We start from the raw sequence: 22618 nt of genomic DNA on the forward strand, positions 1-22618 counted from the left end.
CCTAGCTTTCAGGCCCAGAGTGAGATAGGTCTTTCCGTACCTGGGGAGGAGGAGGAGAATTCCTCTTGCTCTTTCACCTTCTCCTACCTCTCCAGCTCCTCCTCATCTTCCTCTCCTGTAATGGCAGATGCCCGAGAGGAGGAGGAGGAAATGGTGGCAGAGGAAGAGATGGAGAGGAAGGAGGGGGATGGGGAGGAGGAGGGGGAGGAGGAAGAGAAGCAGGAGCAGCCTGCTGCTGAGATGCCAGGTCCTTCCCAGAGTCCTCAGAGATCCATGGCACCGAGCACTTCAGCTGGAGGCTCCGGTGGCCAAGAAATGGAGGGAGCGAGCTCTCTGCAGGCCTCTGCAGACCCTGAATCTATGGAGATAGATCCACTAGAAGAGAAGGTGGCCAATTTGGTGCATTACATGGTCCTCAAGTATCGACTGAGGAAGCCTGTTACAAGGGCAGAAATGCTCCAAGTTGTTAAGAAAAGGGACAGGCGTCAGTTCCCTGTGATCTTTGAGAAGGCTTGTAAGTGCTTGGAGGTGATCTCTGGCATTGATGTGAAGGAAGTGGTCCCCGCCACCCACTCCTATGTCCTTGTCAACTCACTGGATCTCACCTATGATGAGATGCTTGGTGACCTCCAGAGCCTGCCTAAAAATGGCCTCCTGATAATCATCCTGGGTCTGATCTTTTTAGACGGCAACTGCGCCCTTGAGCAAAACATCTGGGAGTTCCTGAATATGCTGGGAGTGTATGCTGGGAGGGAGCACTTCATTTATGGAGAGCCTAGGAAGCTCATCACCAGAACCTGGGTGCAGGAAAATTACCTGCTGTACCAGCAGGTGCCCTAATAGTGACCCTCCACGCTACACATTCATGTGGGGTCCCAGGGCCCATGCTGAGACCAGCAAGCTGCAGGTGCTAGAGTTTTTGGCCAAGATCAAAGGGACCGACCCCGCTTCCTTCTCATGCTGGTATGAGGAGGCTTTAAGAGATGACAGAGAGAAAGCCCGCGCCAGAGTTGCCCCCGTGGGCCGTGCTGCTGCCCTCTCCATGGCAAAGAAATAAAGAGTCCGCAGCCTCTCCTCTCCCAGCTGAAGAATGAGCCCCAATCCTCACTCTGTGTGTGAAAAGGGCGCTCACAGTTCCAAGGAGAGGAGGGCCAGAGTCGGGGGGGTGGGTGGGCAGGCTGGGGAGAACACAGCGCACAGCAGCTCTGTCTTTGCATTCTGCGTAGGGGACCTGGAGGCTTACCTTGTTTTTCGCTCCTTTTGCTATGTTTCAAGTGCTGTTCCTTTTAGTAGAAAGTTCATGAGCTTTGGAATCTAAGGTGACGAAACAAATTTGTGTTGCATGCATTGCTGTTTATCGGGTGGAAGGATGAGTTTTGATATTTGGAAACATCAAAGTATTTGGGGGACCTTCCATCTTATTTTGTGATCTGGAAGAAAATAACGTGACACCGGTGTAGGAATTTCCTTGGAAATGTGAGAGAATCCTTCCGAAAAATAGAGCAAAACATGTAACGGCTGTTTAACTTTTGGATTTCTTAACCTTTTTACTTTCTTCTGTGAAATTAAAAGAGATGTACCTGGGTTTGCTTGGCTTATTCAAAGAAGTAGGACTAATCTTAGCAGATGTTAATAAATAAATTTTAGAAATGTCCACTGACTCCTTTATTTGCCGAGCAGTAGTGGTGTATCTTCCCTTTGGAGAGCACTGTGTTGACAGTGAAGGTACTAGGACAAGCAAGACACACCACCACCCAAACACTGGTAGGTAGAGCCTAGGAGCAGCGCTGACATCAGCAAGATGGTGAGGTGTCCTCCAACAGCTGTGGGTGGTGGCAGGGGCCAAGCTCTCAGAGGGCATGTTTCCGAAGTAAGAGAAAAGCCTGGAAGAGAAAACTGCTTAGCAGTTACTTTTGGGTCGTGGATGAGCCAGACAGAAATTGCCACGTGGGGTGGGTATGGAAGAGGTCCCGGCCTCTTGTCCCAATGCAGCTAACACAGTGCATGAACCAGGTGTTCCTGACCCATCAACTGCAATGACTTCTTGAGGACAGTGTGATAGACCCCTGAGGTGGTCCCCAGAAGCCACTACTAGGCTGGCACTCTTCCCTGGCCTGGGAGAGCCAGAGCTTGCTCCATTCAAGTGACAGTGAAGGTAGGCTATCTTAACTGTCATTAGTCCAACTCAGACAGGTAAGCCATGTCTACATTTAGGAGGCAGTGAACTGGATGAAAATAGCATTTTATGTGGACGAGTATCTGGGAGGGAAGGAACGAGCCAGCCTGGGACTTGAATACTGGGAACTCTGAGTTATATCAGCTGGGGAAGAGTAACCCATACCCAAGTGAATATATCCTCTAAGAGGAAAAATTAGCAGGCTCTATTCGTGAGGCCGCATCTTTGCCTGATTTGACATTCTGCCTCCCGTCCAGCTGCACATTATCTGAGAACGTCCTGGATGAAAACAAAGTCCCACAGGAGAGGGTGGTAGGAGAGGGTCTGGGGACAAAGTCATGTTAGATATTGCCGCCCGTCATCAAAGAATCAATCGATGTCAGGTGCTGTGCCAGATGCTTTCCTCACTTTCCATGCATTCTGGCAGTCCTTCCCTGCCAGACAGGGCCGATCAAACCCATTCAACAGGTGATGAACCTAAGGCTCCTAACGCTCCGTAATTTCCCCAAGATTTTACTGCTAGTAAGTGACCCGGCTGAGACAGGAACCCTGGTCTGACTTCACCTAGGGCCCTCGTGCTTTCCACTCCTAGCCCGAGGCAGGGTTTCTGTGTCTTACTCCTTGTCTCTTCTCAGTACTGCATAAAGTCTCTCAGAGGAGAAAAAGAAGGGCCACGTGGCAGGGTACCGGAGGCGGGCCTAAAGAAGGAAGGGGAAATGAGAGTAAAACATAAATTGGGGATTGTCTGAGCTGTCTTTTGGCTCCGCCAGCTCTGAGCCCTGGTGTAGCTGACTCTGCTCAGGTGCTGGCATTTGCGTCCAGTGCTAGCAGTTGCAGGAGTGGCAGCAGCCTCTCCCCGACTTTCCCCAGCGTGCTGATCTTGTTTTGTACTGATCTCAGCCCACCAATAACCAATGTGGTGGCTGGCCCAGCCCTTGTGGTTCTTACTATGACTGCAAGGCATCCTTCGACAGTAATCATTAGGAAACTTTGAGAGGACAAGTTCATTCCCTCCAAGACCTGGACGTTACAGGGCCCAACTGGGGGCGACACAGAGAGGGAGGGTGGGGGTGAAAGGGAACAGAGGGGAGAGGCCAGGGCAGGGAGCGCACCTGGGGTTCTGCTTTTGTGGGGCTTGAGAGTGGGTGCCTAAGGTTGCATGGGTTCACTCTTGATCATAGCAAGGCTCTAGAGCACAGGAGTGAGAGGGGAAAAACCAAGTACCCGAAATGGTCAGTTGCTGAAATCAACCAAGATTTCTAAAACCAAGGAGCCTCAGCTGGGGGGAGGGGTGCAGCGGCTTGGCTCTTTGTCTAGTCCAGGGCCTGGCAGTGTGTTTATTAGAGATGGTTGAGAGGGTCATGTTTGAAGTGGTTGCCTGTTGGCAATGGATGCCGGGATGATGAAATCTTAATCCAGGTACTTGTAGTGTAAAAAAAAGTTAATACATTATATGTTCACATGTGCACTACAGCCCTCCTGTCCATCTCTGCAGCGTGGCCTGTTGCCCAGGTCTTCATTATGTCTTTCTTCTGAATGCTGTGTCCAGCTCCTAAGTGGACAATCAGAACCACCTGCATTCCCCCTTTACAGAACAGTCCCACTGACTGCAAAATCTCCCAGGCTGTTACATCAGTCATTCTGGAGCCCTGATGGAAACAGCCCCTTCATGTTAAAAGTTTGATTTGGACAGTGTTGTTTGGATTAACCTATAGTGACTTGACTGCTCATCCCCAAAATATATGTCCAAGTCCTAATTTCATGTATCTGCTTATGTATTCTTACTTGGAAATAGTCTTTGCAGATGTAAGTGCATTAGGAATCTTGAAATGAGGTTGTCTTGCATTTAGTATGGGCCATACACACAGAAAGGAGATGGAGATTCAACACAGAAAGACATAGGAAGGGAATGTGAAGAATGAAGGCAGTTTGGAGTGATCCATTTACAAGCCAAGGAATGCCAAGGGTCACTGGTAATCACCAGGAGCTAGGAGAGAGCCATGTGATGAAATTATCCCTCATGGAGGATTCCAGAAGGAATTCCAGAAGGAACCAACCTGTTGACAACTTTATTTTCAGACTTCTGGCCTCCAGAACTATGAGAGAATATATTTCTATTGTTTTAAGTCAGCCAGGTTGTGGTAATTTGTTACGGCATGCCCAGGAAGCTACTACATGGTCATTCTCCAAGTGTATTTAACAAAGTCTCTAAGTGTTTTTCTTTCATTCTTTTTTTTTCAGACTTTAATTATTTACTTTTAGAGAGAGGGATAAGGAGGGAGAAGAAGAGGGAGAGAAACACCAATGTGTGGTTGCCTCTGGCACACCCCTCACTGGGGACCTGGAACGCAACCCAGGCATGTGCCCTAACTGGGAATGAAACTGGCAACCCTTTGCTTCACAGGCTGGCACTCAATCTACTGTGCCACACCAGCCAGGGCTGTAAGTGTTTTTCGAATGGGCTTGTGAGTAGAGTGACTTGGGACATGATTTACTGATTATTAGGGTCTAACTCTTAACTTAGATTATTTTTGAAACCACCCTGACATTTGCAGTGGGATTTTAATGGGATGGCTGTTTGAAATTGGCCACTAAACACATACAGAAATGAATGACTTTACTCACACATTTAAAAACAAAAGCCTCCCTTATAAAGGGTAGATTCAGAAAAACCATGGAAATCTCTGTGTGATCAAACATCTACAGAGGCTGAATTCTTACAATAATTGGAGTCCTTCCAGAAGGTGAAGAACAGTTTCTTAGCAGTCATACTAATTCTTATTTGAAAATAAAAATCAGCCATTATTACAGACTGCCTGTTTGTGCCCCCTCAGAAATTCCTGTGTTAAAACCATAACATCCAGTGGCGTAGTATCAGAAGGTGGGGCCTTTGGGAAGTTACTAGGTTTTGATGAGGTTATGAAGGTGAAGACCTATGATGACATTAGTGTCCTTGGCTATGTGATGATTAAATGAGAAGATGGCTGTCTGCAAAGCAGGAGAAAGGCCTCACCAGATACTGAGTGTGCCACCACCCTGATCTTGGATTTTGCAACCCCCAGAACTATGAGAAATAAATTTCTGTTGTTTAAACCACAAGATATCTTGTTATAGCAGTCTCGGCTGACTAAAACAACTATCCTTCCATTGCCCTTTGTAAACCTGCTCCACAGGAAAAGACTCCTGTAGAGGTCTTCAGGAATGTTCAGTCATGCGGAAGATAGCAGAAAATAATAAATTAATATTTTGAACATGCATCATCACAGGGAGAGAGAAAATCCTCAGTCTTTTGAGATTATAAAGGTTGTTGCAAAGAGCCGTGCAGTGCTATTGAGTGAAAAGGGAGGGTTCTTCCTGCTAATATATACAGGATCCTTTGAAAACTAGATGTGGTCCTATATTTGAAAGCATGTATCACATTATAGGCTCTTGGAAAAGTTGGTGAATTTCAAGTAAAAATTTATTTTCTCAAATACTCCTTTAGGAAATGAAGAGGCCCTGGCTGGTGTGGCTCAGTGGATTGAGTGCTCTCTTGTGAACCAAAGGGTCTCCAGTTTGAGTCCTAATTAGGGCACATGCCTGGGTTGTGGGCCACGTCTCCAGTAGGGGGTGGGTGAGAGGCAACCACACATTGATGTTCCCCTCTCTTTCTCTCTCCCTTCCCCTATGTCTAAAAATAAATAAAATCTTAAAAAGAAAAGAAATGAAGAGGGCTGTTGTCATAACAGATTATAATAGTTGCTTTTTATTGAACACCTACTATATGACAGCTTATGAGAGACTACAAGTGCTCATTCACATCTTGTCTTTCCCTCCTTCCTGGAACATCCATTTGTAATTAGGCAGGAGCCAGTATGCAATTTCCATGCTTCCTTTGCCATTTAGCAATGAACACGGAGCCCCTATGTTGAGATAGTAGAGCTACGAGGTAGAAGCATCCAGGATCCCTGAATTGCCTGAGAGCAGAAAGTCTCCGCCAACAAAAATCAGAATGCACGTGAACAACAGAAACAAAAAAATGCGTTGTGTGGAGCCACTCATATTTCAGGTTTTGTCTATTGCATCAGCTAGCAGTTACTTTAACTGATTAACACATACCTATTTCTGGTTTTGAGCTTATTTAAAAATGTACTTACAAAGGTAGTAGTACATATATTCTTGTTAAAAATTCTAAAAGTGCAAATAAATCACAATGCTCTGCTTTATTAAGTTTCCCCAAAATTCATCCTCCATCTCAGAGGCAATTACAATGAACAATCTTGTCTGTATTATTTTAAATGTATTCTGGGGCTTTTCATAGGTATGCGTATTAAAATATATACTGTTTTTATTTTAACATACTTGGTAATGATGTATATATTGACTTTTCACCAGGGAGAGATCTGAGTCAGGAGGCCTCTTTCCCCTGAGCTTGTTTCTCAGTTCTTGTTTTGCTTGGAAGAGAAGGAAGAATTGAAGTGACAGGCAACACGTATAGTGGAAATGAATTAGCAAGTTTATTTATGAAACACACACGGGCACAATGCTGCAAGAAGGCACCCAACTAGTTTAAATGCCCCACATATAGAGGAAAAAAAGTTGTAAGTTTGCTCAGTACACTTGAGCGAAGGGTACAAGTGGGCACTCAGCTAACCTGAGTGTGCTGACTATTGGGGTTCAGGTGCTATATACCTTAGCTGGCTTTTAGGTTCCCCCTCCTTCTTCCACTTCCAAGCCTTGGGAATAATGTACGGCTACAAAGGCTTTCCTTCTCAGTGAAATTGCTGCAGAGGCTCCCTTTCCCAGCACAGAGTCTCAAGGACTCCCCTCCCCCTGCACTATCCCTGCTTGTGATGTTCAGAACACCTGGCAATCTTATCAGAGCAGGCTGAGGATGGCTGAGTTACACTAATTGGTGAGACAGGACTTCCTTTGGTTTCCAGCCTTCTGTTTTCTTTGTTAGAATGTAATGGCAGGGGCTCTGCTTTATTTTCCCTGTGGCCACTCATTTCTAGCTGCTACCTACAGTAATAGGTAATAATGCATATATTAAATTTGCATTTACCTTATCACTTAAACAGTAAAAGTAAGATCTTTCCATGACAGTATTTACTCCCTAGAATTCTGAAGTATATATGTGCCCTGGCTGGCGTAGCTCAGTAGATTGAGTTCAAGCTGCCAACCAAAGGGTGGCCAGTTTGATTCCCGGGTCAGGGCACATGCCTGGGTTGCAGGCCAGGTCCCCAGTTCAGGGTGCATGAGAGGCAACCACACATTGATGTTTCTCTCTCTCTCTTTCTCCCTCCCTTCCCCTCTGTCTAAAAATGAATAAATAAAACCTTAAAAAAATAAAGTATGTATGTGCTGTAATGAATTAGACACTTCTGCTGATGGACACATAAGTTGTTTCCTATTGGCTGCTATGATTAATAGAACTGAAATCAACATCTTTGAACATGAATTCTTAGGGAAATGTATGTTTTCTAATAAGAAAGACATAAAAGTTGGGTTAATGTGCAAAGAATATGAATATTTAAACTTTTATAAATGTTGCCAAAATTTTATTCCAATATATTTTCTTAAAAACTAATGTAATATAAATACATTACACTTCCATAAACATTATTTTATGAATAGTTTAAATTTTGGTAAAATTTTCAGTGTAAAAATGTTACATCAAAGCTATTTTATGTCTCCCATTTTCTCAGTAGGTTAAACACAAAATTAACTTAATCCTTCACCCATATTAAGCTGGATTTATTCAATGATGTCCTAAGTAAAAGGATTCCTCTGGGCATGATTTAAAATTCTGAAATTTCAGCAAGGAATTTCCCCGTTACTTTGAGATGCAAGGATTCTGTCAGAATAACTAGGAGGCAGGGAATATGACCAGATAGGACACAATAAGTCTGTGAGGGGCACAGAGAGCCACCTGGGGAGAGCAGCTGCCAGAGCCCACAAGAAAGACAATGGGCAAAAGCAACTCCAGGGAGCCCTAGGCAAGCTAGCAGTCAGTGCCATGAATATAGAGTTCAGTGTGGGGAGAAGGGTCCAGAAGGAGAGACAGGGGAGAGTATACATGGGTGGTACTAGACAAATTATATAAATTGGCTTGTGAAATATTGAAATCCTCACTAGCAGCTGGATGTCAGAGTATAGTCTGAATAAATAGGTCATTGGGACATGTGGATCAGCAGCATGCCAGAATACACTCCCTGCCTTAAAGCCACCAATATCTCATGTCAGAAAGCACATAGCAGCTGTCTTGCATCATTTCATTGAGCAATACTCTTGAGTAAGTTAGTAGTCCAGGACACCCTTGCAAATGTCCCAGCACTGGAAGCTATCTGGCACTACTCACCATAGTAGCTCTGCAGATACAAGTCTGTGTATTCACATGCCTTGAGGGTGATACAGAGTATGCCCATAAATCAGGCAGTCTCCTATGATTTCTGAGATGATCACACATTAAAAAAAAAAACAAAACAACTCTCCTGTGGCTATGAATGCTAGCTTAGGTTACACCAGATACTGTCAAACACTGAAAAGCCCTGGATAAAGAGCCACATGAAGGGGCTGTTTCCATCAGGGCTCCAGAATGACTGATGTAACAGCCTGGGAGATTTTGCAGTCAGTGGGACTGTTCTGTAAAGGGGGAATGCAGGTGGTTCTGATTGTCCACTTAGGAGCTGGACACAGCATTCAGAAGAAAGACATAATGAAGACCTGGGCAACAGGCCACGCTGCAGAGATGGACAGGAGGGCTGTAGTGCACATGTGAACATATAATGTATTAACTTTTTTTACACTACAAGTACCTGGATTAAGATTTCATCATCCCGGCATCCATTGCCAACAGGCAACCACTTCAAACATGACCCTCTCAACCATCTCTAATAAACACACTGCCAGGCCCTGGACTAGACAAAGAGCCAAGCCGCTGCACCCTCCCCCCCAGCTGAGGCTCCTTGGTTTTAGAAATCTTGGTTGATTTCAGCAACTGACCATTTCGGGTACTTGGTTTTTCCCCTCTCACTCCTGTGCTCTAGAGCCTTGCTATGATCAAGAGTGAACCCATGCAACCTTAGGCACCCACTCTCAAGCCCCACAAAAGCAGAACCCCAGGTGCGCTCCCTGCCCTGGCCTCTCCCCTCTGTTCCCTTTCACCCCCACCCTCCCTCTCTGTGTCGCCCCAGTTGGGCCCTGTAACGTCCAGGTCTTGGAGGGAATGAACTTGTCCTCTCAAAGTTTCCTAATGATTACTGTCGAAGGATGCCTTGCAGTCATAGTAAGAACCACAAGGGCTGGGCCAGCCACCACATTGGTTATTGGTGGGCTGAGATCAGTACAAAACAAGATCAGCACGCTGGGGAAAGTCGGGGAGAGGCTGCTGCCACTCCTGCAACTGCTAGCACTGGACGCAAATGCCAGCACCTGAGCAGAGTCAGCTACACCAGGGCTCAGAGCTGGCGGAGCCAAAAGACAGCTCAGACAATCCCCAATTTATGTTTTACTCTCATTTCCCCTTCCTTCTTTAGGCCCGCCTCCGGTACCCCTGCCACGTGGCCCTTCTTTTTCTCCTCTGAGAGACTTTATGCAGTACTGAGAAGAGACAAGGAGTAAGACACAGAAACCCTGCCTCGGGCTAGGAGTGGAAAGCACGAGGGCCCTAGGTGAAGTCAGACCAGGGTTCCTGTCTCAGCCGGGTCACTTACTAGCAGTAAAATCTTGGGGAAATTACGGAGCGTTAGGAGCCTTAGGTTCATCACCTGTTGAATGGGTTTGATCGGCCCTGTCTGGCAGGAAGGACTGCCAGAATGCATGGAAAGTGAGGAAAGCATCTGGCACAGCACCTGACATCGATTGATTCTTTGATGACGGGCGGCAATATCTAACATGACTTTGTCCCCAGACCCTCTCCTACCACCCTCTCCTGTGGGACTTTGTTTTCATCCAGGACGTTCTCAGATAACGTGCAGCTGGACGGGAGGCAGAATGTCAAATCAGGCAAAGATGCGGCCTCACGAATAGAGCCTGCTAATTTTTTCCTCTTAGAGGATATATTCACTTGGGTATGGGTTACTCTTCCCCAGCTGATATAACTCAGAGTTCCCAGTATTCAAGTCCCAGGCTGGCTCGTTCCTTCCCTCCCAGATACTCGTCCACATAAAATGCTATTTTCATCCAGTTCACTGCCTCCTAAATGTAGACATGGCTTACCTGTCTGAGTTGGACTAATGACAGTTAAGATAGCCTACCTTCACTGTCACTTGAATGGAGCAAGCTCTGGCTCTCCCAGGCCAGGGAAGAGTGCCAGCCTAGTAGTGGCTTCTGGGGACCACCTCAGGGGGTCTATCACACTGTCCTCAAGAAGTCATTGCAGTTGATGGGTCAGGAACACCTGGTTCATGCACTGTGTTAGCTGCATTGGGACAAGAGGCCGGGACCTCTTCCATACCCACCCCACGTGGCAATTTCTGTCTGGCTCATCCACGACCCAAAAGTAACTGCTAAGCAGTTTTCTCTTCCAGGCTTTTCTCTTACTTCGGAAACATGCCCTCTGAGAGCTTGGCCCCTGCCACCACCCACAGCTGTTGGAGGACACCTCACCATCTTGCTGATGTCAGCGCTGCTCCTAGGCTCTACCTACCAGTGTTTGGGTGGTGGTGTGTCTTGCTTGTCCTAGTACCTTCACTGTCAACACAGTGCTCTCCAAAGGGAAGATACACCACTACTGCTCGGCAAATAAAGGAGTCAGTGGACATTTCTAAAATTTATTTATTAACATCTGCTAAGATTAGTCCTACTTCTTTGAATAAGCCAAGCAAACCCAGGTACATCTCTTTTAATTTCACAGAAGAAAGTAAAAAGGTTAAGAAATCCAAAAGTTAAACAGCCGTTACATGTTTTGCTCTATTTTTCGGAAGGATTCTCTCACATTTCCAAGGAAATTCCTACACCGGTGTCACGTTATTTTCTTCCAGATCACAAAATAAGATGGAAGGTCCCCCCAAATACTTTGATGTTTCCAAATATCAAAACTCATCCTTCCACCCGATAAACAGCAATGCATGCAACACAAATTTGTTTCGTCACCTTAGATTCCAAAGCTCATGAACTTTCTACTAAAAGGAACAGCACTTGAAACATAGCAAAAGGAGCGAAAAAACAAGGTAAGCCTCCAGGTCCCCTACGCAGAATGCAAAGACAGAGCTGCTGTGCGCTGTGTTCTCCCCAGCCTGCCCACCCACCCCCCCGACTCTGGCCCTCCTCTCCTTGGAACTGTGAGCGCCCTTTTCACACACAGAGTGAGGATTGGGGCTCATTCTTCAGCTGGGAGAGGAGAGGCTGCGGACTCTTTATTTCTTTGCCATGGAGAGGGCAGCAGCACGGCCCACGGGGGCAACTCTGGCGCGGGCTTTCTCTCTGTCATCTCTTAAAGCCTCCTCATACCAGCATGAGAAGGAAGCGGGGTCGGTCCCTTTGATCTTGGCCAAAAACTCTAGCACCTGCAGCTTGCTGGTCTCAGCATGGGCCCTGGGACCCCACATGAATGTGTAGCGTGGAGGGTCACTATTAGGCACCTGCTGGTACAGCAGGTAATTTTCCTGCACCCAGGTTCTGGTGATGAGCTTCCTAGGCTCTCCATAAATGAAGTGCTCCCTCCCAGCATACACTCCCAGCATATTCAGGAACTCCCAGATGTTTTGCTCAAGGGCGCAGTTGCCGTCTAAAAAGATCAGACCCAGGATGATTATCAGGAGGCCATTTTTAGGCAGGCTCTGGAGGTCACCAAGCATCTCATCATAGGTGAGATCCAGTGAGTTGACAAGGACATAGGAGTGGGTGGCGGGGACCACTTCCTTCACATCAATGCCAGAGATCACCTCCAAGCACTTACAAGCCTTCTCAAAGATCACAGGGAACTGACGCCTGTCCCTTTTCTTAACAACTTGGAGCATTTCTGCCCTTGTAACAGGCTTCCTCAGTCGATACTTGAGGACCATGTAATGCACCAAATTGGCCACCTTCTCTTCTAGTGGATCTATCTCCATAGATTCAGGGTCTGCAGAGGCCTGCAGAGAGCTCGCTCCCTCCATTTCTTGGCCACCGGAGCCTCCAGCTGAAGTGCTCGGTGCCATGGATCTCTGAGGACTCTGGGAAGGACCTGGCATCTCAGCAGCAGGCTGCTCCTGCTTCTCTTCCTCCTCCCCCTCCTCCTCCCCATCCCCCTCCTTCCTCTCCATCTCTTCCTCTGCCACCATTTCCTCCTCCTCCTCTCGGGCATCTGCCATTACAGGAGAGGAAGATGAGGAGGAGCTGGAGAGGTAGGAGAAGGTGAAAGAGCAAGAGGAATTCTCCTCCTCCTCCCCAGGTACGGAAAGACCTATCTCACTCTGGGCCTGAAAGCTAGGCTCAGGTGTGAGGCGTGGACACTTTGAAGTGCGAGACATGTTGAGTCTTGCTGGGAGCCGCAGGCAGAAGTGTGAGCAGGAGAATGGGAGATGAGATCCCACGAGCCTGGGGGGAGAGGAGAGGGTCAGTGGCCTTCCCAGAGAAGCGTGCCCTTGGCAGCTCTGAGGAAGGCTCACTTACAGGTCTCCTGGTCAGGGGGTGCTCTAAGGCCTCACAGGGCTCCTGTCTTCCTGGACGGTTTGTCTCCTAGGAACCTGTAGGAAGATACCAGAGAGCTCTCGAAGGTGCAGCTGGCCAGGGTGGCCCAAGGCTTGCGGGGGCTGACCGTGAGCGGGTAGGGTCTGGAACTGTGGGTGGGGGGCCCTTGGTAGTCACTCTGACCATGTAGCTGGCACTGACTCCTAGCTCTGTTTGGGCCTCCTCTGCTCTGCTGACCTGGGCACCTGTGCCTCACACCAAGGCCCTCTCCTCACAGCTCCTGGACCCCTCTCCCCGATCTGAGCGTTTGCCTTATCCCTTACTTCAGATGCCCCTTGGGGCCTGGGGGCCCCCTCTCTTGCCTATCGAGTCCAGGCCCTTCAGGACAAGCCCTTCCCTCCCTGAGAACCTTGGGCAACAGTGACGAGGCACCGTATGTTTCCACCCCTACTAGATCCTTCCAGTGCTGATGGCAAGGGCTGGACCCCATCAGTTCTGTGGTGGGGCTATCCCCAATCCTCCCACCACTCCAGTGTTTGTCTTTCATCCTGAAAGGTCCTGACAGGCCCCCTCACTTGTGACTACATACCCTCACTTTTCTGGGATACCTCCCTCACCCATGCAGAACGTCAGAGCATCCATCCCCTATCCAGCCACCCCTGCCTAGGTCTTCCTAGAGCTGAGAACAGAGGACGGCCGGGCTCTGCAGGGTCTCTTCTCTCTAGGGTGGGAAGTACCTTTGTTCCTCACCAAGAGCACTTTCCTGGACTCCTGCTAGAGGTGTGACTCTCCCTCTTCAGACCTGATGTGGCTCCCACAGCTGACCTGCCTTTGTACTCAGACAAAGGCCTTCTCCTCCCTGAAAGCGTGAAGACAAAAGGAAAGACACATCACATCCAGCCGCTCCTGCATGTGGTCTCCCAGGGCCGACAGCAGGAGCAGAACCCCACCTGTGCTGGGACGGGGGTTCCCTCTTTCCTCACTCAAGCCATTTCCTCTTGGCTCCTGGCAGGGCCTCATCCCGTCTCCTCTGGTGACTTGAAATCAGCCTCTCAGACCAAGGCTTCGCCTCCCAGAAACACCTCCACCCACGCCATACAGAAAGTGGGGGCGCACCCCATCTCTGCACTCCTGCCCAGATGCTCCAAGGATGCATACTGGGGACAAGGTGGGATTCTGTGAAGCCCCTTCTGTCTGAGTTGGGGGCCAGCCACCCTCAGTCCTCCTTCAAGGTCCTTACCTTGCCTTGACTCCTCACAGATCCTGGGACTCTTCCCTCCGCTGATGTCACCAGCTCAGACCAAGGCCTTCCCCTTCCTGGGACACTCCAAACAAAGTAAAAAGACAGCAAATGCAGACCCCGCTGCCCGGAGTCTGTTCGGGGATGAGGGATACGCTCAATCCTCCCTCAAAATATGTCCTCGTGCCTATTCGGGTCCCTGAGATTCCAAGCATGGAAGGAGGGATGGGACCCACCATAGTCAGAAACCCTGCCTGTGCATTCTCAGAAGTAATAGCAAGTGCACCTCAGGGCTTTCTTCGCCTCCCCCCACCCCTACAGACCAGTACACTGGGTGGAAGGTTTTCCTCCCTTAGGCAATACTAGGAAAAGCCTGAGACTCCTCCCACTGCTGACTGGGCACCGGGCAGGCAGATGGAATCTCACCTACCTCAGAGTCCTGAGATAACAGGGGCGGCCATATCTGATCATCTATGCTCGAAGCTGCCCAGGACCCCAGCAGGACGGAGCTTGGTCCCCGCCCTCGGCCTTCAAGGTCTCCCTCTTCTTCCTCAGGGTCCTCACCTTCCCGCCAGGCAGAGCCTAGAACTAATTTCTCCCTCCTTTGCCCTAAGTCTGCACGCCTCAAAGAAAACCTCACATCCCTCAGACTTACGAGGCTAGAGGGCCAGATACTCCAAATTCCTCAGCCCTGTTGGGGGCGCCCCAGGAACTACTGCAGGGACAGCGAGGAGCTGCAGTCCCTACGTGTGCAGTGGGCGGTGCCTCCATGCCTTCCTTGGGGCCCTCGCCTCGAGGATTGGCCAGGCCGGATTGGCCAGGCCGGATTGGCCAGGCCCGAGCACCTCCATCTGCCCCCTGTGAATCACCAGCCCTCAGACTCCATGAAGGAATGTTCAGGGACTATCTGGCTTTCCCAGGGTTCACAGTAAGGGCAGCGGGGGGAGGGGCGGTACCAGAGACTTTTCTCTCTATGGGAGCCCCCCTCACGCCTGCCTTGGTGTCCTCCTTAAGGGACTGACCTGAGTCGGACCCCTTCAGAAGGAGCCTCTTGTCCCTCTGGCTCTCAAAAAACCTAAGCCAGGAAATGCCATACCCGAACACCTGTGTGCGGGTTTTCCCGCGACTGGGGCCACAGGCAGGACTCAGCTTGTCCCCCACCCTCTGTGGTGGCAGGTCTCCCCGTCTACCTCGGGTCCTCACCTTGGCGCCTGCCGGAGCCCAGGACTTTCTCACGTTTCCTCACTCTGCGCCCCTCAGAGAAAACGCCAGGTCCCTCGGTCTTCTGAGACGGAAAGGCCAGACACGCCAAATTCCAGCAACCTGCCTGGAGCACCTCCCGGACGTCTGCAGGGGTGTCCAGGAATCCGAGTGCCTTTATGTGCAGTGGGCGGTCCCCCCAGGCCTTCCTCAGGGTCCTCGCCTTGATGATTGGCCAGGCCTAGGACCCACCCCCATCTGCCCAGCCAAAGCGCCACCCTCGGACTCCCTGAAGGAATTCTAGAACCAGCACATCCGGGTAACTTGTCTGGCTTCCTCAGGGTTCACCGAAAGGGCGGGAGGTGGCGCAAGACTCCTCTACCTTTGGGAGCCCCGCTCACCTCTCCCTTGAGGTCCTCCTTAAAGGGCTGACCTCAGTCGGACTGGACCCCTTCGGGAGAAGCCACTTGTCCCTCTGGCTCTCAAAGACTTCAGGCAGAAAATGCCATGTCCGAACACCTGTGCGTGCGTTTCCCCAGGACTGAGGCCGCAGGCAAGACCGACCTTGGTCCCCACCCTCAGTGGTGGCAGGTCTCCCTGTCTCCCTCAGGTCCTCACCTTGACACCTACCGGAGCCCAGGACTTTTCTCTCTCGTATGCTCACTCTGCACCCCCTTAGAGATAAACCTCACGTCTCTCAGGCTTCTGAGAGGAAAGCCCCTGAACGCCCCCAACTGGAATACCGCCTGGCGTCTTCTTGGGACGACTGTGCGGGCATGCGAGACCATCAACCCCCCACTGTGTCTGCGTGGAGAAACGACTCAGTCCTAGCTCAGAGTCTTCACCTTGACTCCAGCCAGCCTCCACCGGGGCAGCTCCCCTCTGCATACCTGTGTCCCTGAGCCCAGGATCAAGCTCCTCCCCACCCTGAGAACATGGAGGTGGAGGAAATGGTGAGTGAGCATCAGAGCGCCGCTATGCAACAGGGCTACCCAGGGTTGGCACAGCCAGGCCAATGTACTCCACCCCTCGCCCTCTTTAACCCCACTCTGTCTGAGAATGTAGGCATACTTCCAGACCAGTCCAAGGTATTTGTATTTGCTCCTGACAGGGCTGCCATGTCCTCCCTTTGCTTTGGCAGACCTGATGGTGCATACCTCAGTCCGTGGCCCTGGTTCACTGGGACTCCCCCTGTGCAATGAGGACACGGGAGAGAGATCGCTTTTCCTGACTGTTCTGCCAGGGACTGCTCCTGCTGACACCATGGGCAGCTTTCTGTGGGTTCCCCTCTGTGCAGGAAGGAAGGATTTTTCTATTGTATACATTTCATTCTACAAAATGTATTTTCTACATCAAAGAGGCTGGATGGCTTGATTTGGGGATCTCCTGCCTCTTTTGAGCTTATCTAACAGGGCATTGTCCAGTGCAGTGATTTTCTCTTTTATAACCCTCCCTCGTAGTGAGACATATCCTGTACATCGTACAGGTCTGCCAAGTGTATATGTAAAATTGTGTATGTGTGTGATTCATGGGAATACTCATCTCTGTTTAGTTCATTCCTTAAGTCTGCTATAATAATGTTTTTAAAGAAGACCAGCCTTAGAGTGGTTTTAGGTGATTTTTAGCAGCGCCCAGTCATACCGCCACCATCACTCCCATCTTTCCCATTGTCTTGACACTACCCAGGGCCACCGGCCTTTGTGGTCTTAGGTGTCACCTTGGGTTTCTGTAGTGGAGCAGAAGCAGAAGTTTCAAACCCTTGCCTCTTCCTATTGCACCCTCTGCCTTCTGTGACAAGTTACACCCTCTCCCCAACTTCTCCTAGGCCCAGAACTCCGTCACTCCAGTCTGAAGTGACAGTTCAACACAATCCTCAGTCTCCCCCTGGGTTTCTCACACGTTGTTTAGATTTTTGTGTGTGGTTTGTTTTTTATTCTTTCTTCCATGGTTTCCCCGGCTTGGTTTTGGGAGCAGACGACAGCAGCCCCGGCTCAATTGTCATCTTGGCAGCTACAGGTAAGGTGCTTGAGTGGGAAAATGAGAATTTACATCTTTACAGTGATGTGTATTCCATCCATGAATATGACAGGCCTGTTTACTTGGGACGTATTTTACCTGACTCTATCGGTAAATTTTCTAGTTGCCTCTCTATGAAGAGCTCATACATTTATTTGCTGCTTCTTTCCAGGCAACTTTTGGATTTTGATGTTGCTGTGAATGGGACATATCCTAATACATGTACTAATTAGTGATTGCTTTTTGGTGGCAAGGCTGTTGCTTGTGCTATAATGAACTTGTACTATCTTTTTAGGTTTCTTATTTAGTGGAATATTGCACATGCTTGTTGCTTAGTGTCTTCTACACAGTGATCAGTGTATCACCAATTAATATCTCTTTGTTTTCAATATTCATCGTTCTTTTTTTTTGACATCGCAGCTGTGGCTTTGTGTTCCAGTGTATTTTGAACAGTAGAGGCGATGGCACATATCTATGTCTTTCCCCTGACTTTTGTGGACATTTTTATTTCCTAAAGATTTTAGGAAATCAAATTACCCTTATAATTTTATTAGTTTGCTACAGGAATTGTCATGAACTTGTATTGAATTTATTTTATCCTTATTTTTCTATACCTATCAATTTAATCTATTTTACTCCTTCTGTATGTTGAATTGCTTACCCAAATATTCATATATTGAAGTCTTCAATCCCAAGTGGTCAGGGAATATTTCAGGGTATAACTGAATTTGTACATATGGCCTGTGAGGAGGTGATTAGTGTAAAATAAGGTCATAAGAATGAGCCTAATCTGACTGCTGTCCTCCTAGGAATAGATTAGAACATACAGATAAAGGAAAGATCATGGGAAAACACAGGGAGACAACAGCTATCTGCAAGCCAAGGAAACAGGCTTCAGAGAAAAGCAACCCTGCCAAGACATTGATCTTGGACTTCTAGCTTGCAGCAGTTTAAGGAAATTAATTTATGTTGTTCAAGCCACTCTATCATACTTTGTTATGGCAGCCCTAGCTAACTAATACCCTTCATTAATTTTTAATGTAGGGGATTACAATTGAAAGTATTTTTTAATGTTAAGTCATGTTTTAATTTTTCAGGCATAGTCTGTTTTCTTTTTTCATTTAATTCACTGTTGTTTTAAATATGCTATCAGTCTACTTAAGACATTGACTGCTATGTGAGTGAGCCCAGCTCGTGTTACTTTCACAGGGAGTCCTCATCTGGTCTTTTAATTCAGGAGAGCCAGTCTGGGAGAAATAGTTGAATCATTTGGTATTCTTTAGGTGATATTAGATGAGATGTTGATCTAGTTCTCCCTGACCATTTGGTAGAATTGGATCTCAAATTTCCTTAGTTCTACAGCATTTAAGGATGGCTTGAGCTTTGTATTATTCATTGAGAATTCTCTATTTATTGATGAACCTATTTGGTTTTTATCAAATGTTGTCCATTTCACTTAGAATATCAAGTTTAATGGCATGATATTTACAATAAATAATTTTTATTATAGAAATTCTAAAATATACTCACTAGTAGAGAGAATAATATAATGAACTCAATTACCTGACACTTAGCCTCAACAATCATCAATGCATGGCCAATCTGAATCTAACTATACCCCCATCTACCTACCCACCTGTACTGCTGGAATAATGCCAATACCCAAGACATCCTGTCATTTCTGCTCTAAATATTACAGTATGCATTTTAAGTGATAAGAACGTGCTGGGTTCTAATCTCCTGTTGGTCCACCTGTTGACAGAACCCAAATGGTAGAGAAATGATGGCCAGCCTAGGAATTACAGCCTGCAGGATTCAACCTGTGCATATTATAGGTCAGAGCAGAAGACAAGTAAGGGATGGATCCGAGGGCAGATAAATCTAGGACAAGCACACCATATCGACAGATTAAATGAGAAAAATTATATCTAAATTGATAAAGAAAAGTGTTCAATAACTATCCCATTCCCATCCCAAAACTTCCAATGTCCAGGCTAAGTTAGGCACCCTTCTCTGGGCTCCCATACCCTTTCTGTGCTCTTCCTGTCATCATAGCATTAATTCCCAAGCTGTGATTGACAGTTGACCTGCCTGTCTCCTTTATTTGACTATAAGGTCTATGAGTGCAAAGACCATGCCATGTCTCTCACTGTATCCACAGTGTGTGCATATTGCTTGGATCAGAGTATGATCTGTAAGTATTTGTTATTGAATCACTCAATTTGTAAATGCTTTTGAATTGTTAAATCAAATATGTAATTATTTTAACTTCATAATTTTTCCTAAGCTGAATATCACACAGAAGACCTAATTGCACAAATGTAAACATGGAAATTGAGTGTAGTAACTGCTTCTACCTAGTCAGATTACAGTCTTACAATTAGCATCAACCATTATCTAACTTAGGAACTGCATCATTCTCAATGTTTACCTGTCAGTATTTTAGAGACATGATCTTAGAAACCTATGAAGGCTGGAAAGTAAAGGACTCTTTGAATGTCTGTGTTGATAGCCTAAAGAAAAAGGTCTTGAAAAGTTAGTTTTCTTTTTGCCCACAAATTACTCTAGTAATGGAATTTTCTCAAAAACCGTGAGCAGAAAACAGAACTATTAATCTCAGTGATTGACAGAATATATTTCACCTAGGATTTAATAGAAAAATAGACAAGTCCACTTAGCCTGTGTGTCCTAAATGACCTTAGTATTACATGGCTATCTAGCTGGAAACAGATCTCTCCACAGTATACTATTCCCAACATTTAGATCATCCAACCATAGGTTCACAGGATAGGAAAGAGACCTTGAAGGGCATCTAGTCTAGTCATCCATTTCAGTTTTAGACACACTAGTTGTTAGAAAGTTCTTTCTATAAAGTCTATAACTAGTCCCCATATAATTATTTGTTAGTTCTAGTTCTGCTTTGTGGAATCACAAGTACTTCTAAACAACCACATGATAACCCTCGAGATGTTTGAAAATAGCCAACAATTTCTCAAGTCTTTCTTATCCAAAATAAAAATACTCATTTTATTCAGGAGATTACCATATATCACAGAGTCTAGACATTTGCTGTCCATTATATTAACCACTAGTCACATGTTGCTATTTAAATAAAAAGTAATTAAAATTAAATATTCACTTCTTCAGTCACACTAGCTACATTTCAAGTTCTCAATAGCCACATGTGACTAGTAGCTAGTGTACTGGAAAGCACTGATAGAGAACATTTCCATCATGTTATGCAAAAAGTACTATTGTTTGGTGTGAGTTTAGACCTCTCATTATCTTGGCATCTTCCTTTTGGAAGCACTATACATTTTTAATTTTCCCCATAGGTCATTGTATTACTACTCTGTTCAACCAAAGAAGCAGAAAACACTAAGATTCAAGTCTCCATTTGTAAATAGCCTTCTTTTCAGTGGTGTATAAATTTGATTTCTATTTCTAAGCCTGTGGATAGTTTCTTTGCAATGTCACAGCAGTTTTCAAAAACAGAAATTCTAGCTCTGGCTGGCGTAGCTCAGTGGATTGAGCATGGGCTGGGAACCAAAGTGTCCCAGGTTCGATTCCCAGCCAGGGTACATGCCTGGGTTGCAGGCCATAACCCCCATCAACGGCACATTGATGTCCCCCCCTCCCCCCTTCCCTCTCTAAAAATAAATAAAATATTTTTAAAAAAACAGAAATTCTAAACTTTTGAAAGAATTCTAATAACTCCCCAAAGCAGTTATTACAATGTCCCCATATGTGCTTTTATTTTATAATAATTTACTAACACCTTTACTGCTTAAGTACAGGAGCTCCTATTCAGGCGTTCAGCCAGTAAATGAATACGTGTGCATATGTTACAGGGACCAGCCCTGAGGAAATACAGGTAAGTCGACTTTTGAGCTTCAAAGCCAGAACTTCCCCCATGTGTTGTATTACCACTCCCTCTGATCTACAGCTCCTGCCATCACTATTGCTGCTTCTGCTGCCGCATGCCATCATTGCTGCCCCTAATCTGAGTCCAGATTCCAGCCCTACAACCCTGTTGGGGACCCCAGATTGCACTAGGCATGTGTAAGTGTGTGCACCAGGCAGCCGTGCCCATTGCTCAGCATGCACACTGCCTACCACCCACTGAGCCTGTAGTGCTAAGCCCATGCCTAGCATGTCTACATTGCGGATACACGTATCTCATTTTCCCATCACACATCACTTATGGAAAACAAGATTAAAGATAAAATTATGAATTTCAACATATCAACAGCAGTGTATTAAACAAAGCACAGGACCCTTCTAAGAATGGGACTCTATGCATCTGCATAGATCACAAATCCATGAAGACAGACCTGCAATAAACTGAAATACAATTAAATACTCACTTCCCTCAGTGAACGTGGATAGGCTTGTTGGGAAACTATTTTAACAGTAGAAGTAAGAGGTCTTAGCCCTGGATGGCGTAGCTCAGTGGATTGAGCGTGAGCTTCGAACCAAAGTGTTGCAGGTTCAATTCCCAGTCAGGGTACATGCCTGGGTTGCAGGCCATGACCCCCAGCAACTACACATTGATGTTTCTCTCTCTATCTCTCTCTCCCTCCCTTCTCTCTCTAAAAATAAATAAATAAAATATTTTTTTAAAGTATGCAAATAAAGATTTTTAAAAAACATGAAGAAAAAAGCATACATTAAAAAAAAGTAAGTAGTCTTCAGACTATTAGCTAGGGCAGTTGTGGTAGGAATGAAAAAGAGCAAACAGATTAAAAATGTTTTCCTTGACACTCCTTTTTTTCTTTGTTATTGAATTTATTGGGGTGATATTGCTTAATAAAATTACATAGGTTATAATACATCATCTGTATCTTGTATTGTGTGTTCGCCTCCCTGAGTCAAGTCTCCTTCCATCAACATTTACTCCCCTTTACCCTCTTCTACCTCCCTTCGCCCTCCATTTTCTCCGGCAATCACCATACTGTTGTCTGTGTCCACAAGTCTGTCTCTTATTTTCTTGTTTAATCCCTTCGGCTTTCTCTTATAAGTAACAGAAACTCCAGTCTAACCTTTTACAAATGAGGAAAATTAATGGTTCAAATAATCAAACCAAAGGGTGTGTTTGGCCTCAGAGCTGTTGGATTTGAGACCTTAAATGCCACCTGGCTGCCCTGTCTAATGTTCGCATTCTCTCTCTCTCGTGTGCTACCACTGTGACCAAGATGCTATTTGAGAACAACTTGGTTTAATTGGGAGGAAGAAACAATTTCCTTCCAAGAAGATACAGATGTTCCCCACTGGGAAAGACATGCTGAGACAATAAATCAGGCAATAGAAACTACAGAGGCATGGTCTCTAAACAAATGCCAGAGATTTCCCAACATTTTATAAATATAGATGGGGGCTACAGAAGTCCGTAT

At 46.6% G+C, this 22618-nt stretch overlaps 2 protein-coding genes across 2 annotated transcripts; one reads left to right on the forward strand and one right to left on the reverse strand.

Annotated features, from left to right (window-relative positions):
- The first annotated feature begins 273 nt into the window (after positions 1-273).
- On the forward strand, positions 274-1057 carry LOC123819055 (melanoma-associated antigen 10-like). The gene is given in 2 exon segments (XM_045839361.1): positions 274-834; positions 836-1057. Coding segments are annotated over 2 exon segments (783 nt in total).
- A 10457-nt stretch (positions 1058-11514) lies between these two features.
- LOC123819057 (melanoma-associated antigen 10-like) lies at positions 11515-12297 on the reverse strand. Its single transcript, XM_045839362.1, has one exon. The coding sequence runs from the start codon at positions 12295-12297 to the stop codon at positions 11515-11517; it is 783 nt and encodes a 260-aa protein (XP_045695318.1).
- Between the last annotated feature and the right edge of the window lie 10321 nt (positions 12298-22618).

The sequence above is a fragment of the Phyllostomus hastatus genome, unplaced genomic scaffold (genome assembly GCF_019186645.2).
Source record: "Phyllostomus hastatus isolate PE091 unplaced genomic scaffold, TTU_PhHast_1.1 phas_contig_30, whole genome shotgun sequence".
Lineage (NCBI taxonomy): Eukaryota > Metazoa > Chordata > Mammalia > Chiroptera > Phyllostomidae > Phyllostomus > Phyllostomus hastatus.

Coding starts and splice junctions, on each gene's coding strand:
- LOC123819057 (XM_045839362.1), bottom strand. CDS start 12,297: ATGGCACCGAGCACTTCAGCTGGAGGCTCCGGTGGCCAAGAAATGGAG.